Here is a 4,939-nt window from a genome sequence, read left to right on the forward strand (position 1 = left end):
CGCGTTATGCGATCGACCACCACCAAGCGCGATCACGCGCGAACAATCGGCTCGTCAGGACAAACAACGTAAGTATTTGCGAACTTCACCGCGATAGGCGGTATAATTAGCTATTTATTCCATTTGATAATCGCGCCATGCGTATTCGATTCACTGAGTAGACCGGCGGCTTGGCGGGGGGGTATTTGACACGGACCGCGTCGTTCTCTATACACGGAACCCCGCGACCCGTGACACCTGTATCAGCCGCCGCCCTTCTACGTGCATATGGTAGTTTGACTGACTAACACCGCGTGCGATACGCCACGGTACAAAGTCCAGCAAGTGCCGCACGTCCAGCTACGACCCGCCGCAAATACACGTTAAGTCATCTCCGTGACACCGTTCGACACACATCGGCCTTTTTCCTCATCGTCAATCAGTGCCTAATNAAGTCATCTCCGTGACACCGTTCGACACACATCGGCCTTTTTCCTCATCGTCAATCAGTGCCTAATCTCGTGTCTGTTCATCTTAACTTGTGTTTTCTTCGTCTTTTAGTAATCGTGTATATTATCTATAATAATTTAAAGTGTATATATATATATATAACATATATGTAACATTGTTGAATAAACGGCACCGCACAAACTAAATAACTATAATCGTGTCGACTACATTATTTATCCGTCATTACGACGTCTAAGTATCTGTCAATATATAAATGCGCTTACCTTCGTATATTATTTAATAATTGAATGTACCGAACTTTTCAGTAGGTACCTAGTTTTTATAACAAATGTCTGATAATTGTATTCAATAAATGAAAATATCGAACAATTTTATTTTATATTGTACTTGTACGTTGAGGTGTAAACTCGTTCGTAGAAGCACATCGATTACCGATAATCAATGTGTCCACATTGCTACGTGATATATGTATTACATGTTTTGTTCCGTATCATCGAGTAGTGGAAATTCTCAATAGATTATTTATTTTTAAAACTTAATTGCACAGTCGGTAGCAGATCCACATAATCCCAATTGAAGGGCTCCGTGCAAAAACGAGACAAGTCCACTTTTTTTCAAAAGTCACTTTTTGATGTTATCATATGTAGATTCTTTTTCTTTACAATTGTGTGCAACAACGAGACATGTCCAATGATTATTTACGGAGTTATTAAGTAAATGGACTTGTCTGGTATAAGATATTATGAGCAAGAACCAGGTAAGTCCGGACTTGTCTGGTTTTTGCGCAGAACTGTTGGCTATACTGCAAATTAGTATTGATAGTATATATTTGTAGATATTCGTAAAAATATGTTACTGATAATATTTTGAATTTAGTTTCCATTTATAGTTGTAAATATTAAGACTGATTGTAAATATTAATGTTAATGTATAGTTTTTACTTTTATTTAGTTGCTGTAACAGGCAGTGTTATTTAGTTTTATTATATTTTAAAATGAACTGTGATAATATAACAAAACAACTTGAATATGATGAACTCTGAGTCATCATTTGAATTTAATTTTGATGATGACATTCAAGATCCAGATTATACAGTTTTTGAAAATGACGATCTCGGTGGCATACTGTGTTTAGATTCTGATCCAGATGATCATTTTGAGCCACTTTCAACGACACCCTTAGGATTAATCAATATTATATCAGAATCCAGTGAAGATGATCAACCTACATCTATTCGTATTGGTAAGAAAAGAATACAAAATAAATCATGTTGGAAACGAATATTATAAAAAATTGTAGGTCTGAAGGTATTGGATATAATTCTCTGCGTGACAAAACAATTATTGTTCCTCCTAGAACTACAGGCCCCGACTGTCACTGTCGTCAAAAATGTTTTACTAATGTATCGGATGACCAAAAATTAAATTTACTTGTAACATTTAATAATATAAGTGATCAGAACAAACAAGATACATTGGATTTGGGTGGATTAATTAGGGTCAAACCTGTTATTCGTCAAAGGAAAAGAGATGGTAGTCGACCAAGTAAAACATGTTCTGTAAAATATGAGATAAAAGGTGGTTTAAATATTATCCCAGTTTGTAAGAAGGCGTTTTGTTCTCTTTTTGGAGTTGGAAAATCCAGAATAGAAAGAATAATAAAAAATTTGAAGAACCATGTTCCCAGCCCAGTGGATAAACGTGGTAAGCATCACAGTCGACCTAATAAAATACCTGACAATATATGTTTCCAATTAGATACGTTTATTAATTCATTTCCTAAGAGACAATCTCATTATAGTAGGTCTGATAACAATAATGTAAGGTATATGTCTCCTGAACTTTCAATTGCTAAATTATATAGAATGTATTTGGAAAAATATGAACCTGATGTATGGGCAGTTTTAAACAGTGAAAATGATGAACAAGTGAAACCTAAATTGAAATACAACTATTTTAATAATTACTTTAATACAAATTTCAACATTTCATTTGCTTACCCCAGATCTGACACTTGTCAAACCTGTGATAACTTGAAAAAAATGATTGACAATAAACACAATGAAGAAGAAAAAGGTAATCTTGAAGTAGAAAAACAAATTCATCTGCGGAAAGCAGAAGTATTTTACACTTATTTAAAGCAGTTATCTGCTGAAGCCAAACAAAATGATTTAATTGATGTTTTAAGTTTTGATTTTCAACAGAACATGCCTCTTCCATACATTCCATCAGGAGATGTCTTTTATAAAAGGCAACTTTGGTCATTTAATTTTTGTATACACTCAGCAAGTACAGGCAAATCTCATTTTTATATGTACAATGAATCATTAGCTAAAAAAGGATAGAACAAAGTAATAAGTTTTTTACATCACTATTTTAAAAACATATTAAGTCCAAGAATAAAAATATTATATTTATTTTCTGACAATTGCAGTGCGCAAAATAAAAATAAAACACTATTTCAATATCTATCTGCTGTGGTCAACACTCCAAATTTTTCTATAAAATTAATTATTCACAGATATCCTGAGCCCGGACATAGTTTCCTGCCCTATGATAGGTGCTTTGGGCACATTGAAAAGGTACGGAGAAAAGTAGAAAGAGTGTTTTTGCCAGATGAATATGAAAAAATGGTTTCAGAAACAAATAAAAAATTTAAAGTTGTTCATGTTGATCAAAGTATGATTTTTGATTTTACTAGTTATTTATCTCCATTAGCTAAAAAAATTGTAACCAATAAAGAGAAAATAAAATTTACTATTATGACTTACCGATATGTCAAATATACAAATAAAGGTATTTTTTGTAGTACATCTGGAAATTCTACTGTTAAAGAAAAATACACTTTAAATAAGACTGGTGAAGAACTAACTATAAATGAAAATGGACTATTAAGATTGTACAATGAACCTATTAAACTGAAACTGTCAAAATTCAATGATGTTACTCAGTTAGCAAACAAATATGTGCCTCAAGAATACCTATGGTTTTATATTGGACTTAGTGCTGCTGAAGAAGATAATATCAATAATAATGATGATTCTGACTATGAAAATTGAACACAATACCCAGTTAATCATATTTTGTAAGTTTTTATACCTACCTAACTAAATCAAATTTCATAAATGTTATTAATTTTTATGTTTTACATTTTGAAATTAATTGTATATTTTTTATTTTCATTTTTATTAGCCTAATATTGAACAATACTATATACTTATTATACAATAATTAACTTATTAATATTATTACAAAGTATTACCTATTAATATTATGTTTTATTAAGTTTTTATTATTACTAAGAGTTGAAATATTATGTTTTTTGTTTTTGGTTTGTCATATTGTTACTAAGAAAAGTAATATACTATTTTAAAAATGTTATAATATGTATTTCATTTTATTTTTTATTGTTAAATTTTTTAAAATATTATGTTTTTTTATGTATTTAGGAAAACAAAAAGTTATTATGTTATTTATTTTGATGTTTAAGATTAATGTTACAAGGTGATTTATATTTTTTTTTTATTTTTTGTTAAAATGGTAATATAAATATTATAAAAAAAGTCTATGTTATTATTTAATACTCTTCTTAAAGTAATTAAAAAAGTTATAGGTACTTAATAAAATATAACTCTAGTAAAATATGTAATACAATATTTCAAAAAATAATAAATTGATAAATATAATATGGATAGTAGTCGAGTGTGAAGCTACCAATTCGAGGTCCACCAACTTCTTATCACTAACAAATATTGGTTACCCTTCGGTTACCAATATTTAATTGAGTATAACGCTTTTTCTAACCGATAGATGTAGACACATATAACAAAAAGCATATATTCAACGCTTTTACCAATAATATACACAACAAAGATCTGTCGGCCGGTGGGAGTATATATACAATTACTATCGTATACACCGCCGTACCAACTCGAATAATTGTGAACGACCACTGCATTTAACAACTTAGCATTTGATATTATATTATAGAGATTTTTATAAGCTTTCAGAAAATGTATAGAAAATATCTGGACTCGTCTCGGAACATTCACCAATTCGCCAATTACTGTGGCCGAGTTGTTGCGTTTATACGCTACCAAAAGTAATTTTCGCGGTCTTGATTTGCAATATTCAGTTATACCTGCACGTTTCACCCGTTAGCTTTTCACACCACTTATAGAGTTTTTTATAAGCTTTCAGAAAATGTATAGAAAATATCTGGACTCGTCTCGGAACATTCACCAATTCGCCAATTACTGTGGCCGAGTTGTTGCGTTTATACGCTACCAAAAGTAATTTTCGCGGTCTTGATTTGCAATATTCAGTTATACCTGCACGTTTCACCCGTTAGCTTTTCACACCACTTATAGAGTTTTTTATAAGCTTTCAGAAAATGTATAGAAAATATCTGGACTCGTCTCGGAACATTCACCAATTCGCCAATTACTGTGGCCGAGTTGTTGCGTTTATACGCTACCAAAAGTAATTTT

The 4,939-nt window shown here is 31.3% G+C and overlaps 1 protein-coding gene across 1 annotated transcript; it reads left to right on the forward strand.

Moving 5' to 3' along the window:
- The first annotated feature begins 1,023 nt into the window (after positions 1-1,023).
- LOC126909595 (uncharacterized) lies at positions 1,024-1,874 on the forward strand. Its single transcript, XM_050692032.1, has 2 exons — positions 1,024-1,692; positions 1,750-1,874. Exons 1-2 carry the CDS (start codon positions 1,479-1,481, stop codon positions 1,872-1,874), a joined length of 339 nt encoding a protein of 112 aa, XP_050547989.1. The 5' UTR covers positions 1,024-1,478.
- The last annotated feature ends 3,065 nt before the right edge of the window (positions 1,875-4,939 follow it).

Source organism: Daktulosphaira vitifoliae, unplaced genomic scaffold, assembly GCF_025091365.1.
Source record: "Daktulosphaira vitifoliae isolate Bord-2020 unplaced genomic scaffold, ASM2509136v1 Scaffold_637, whole genome shotgun sequence".
In the NCBI taxonomy this organism is placed as follows: Eukaryota; Metazoa; Arthropoda; class Insecta; order Hemiptera; family Phylloxeridae; genus Daktulosphaira; species Daktulosphaira vitifoliae.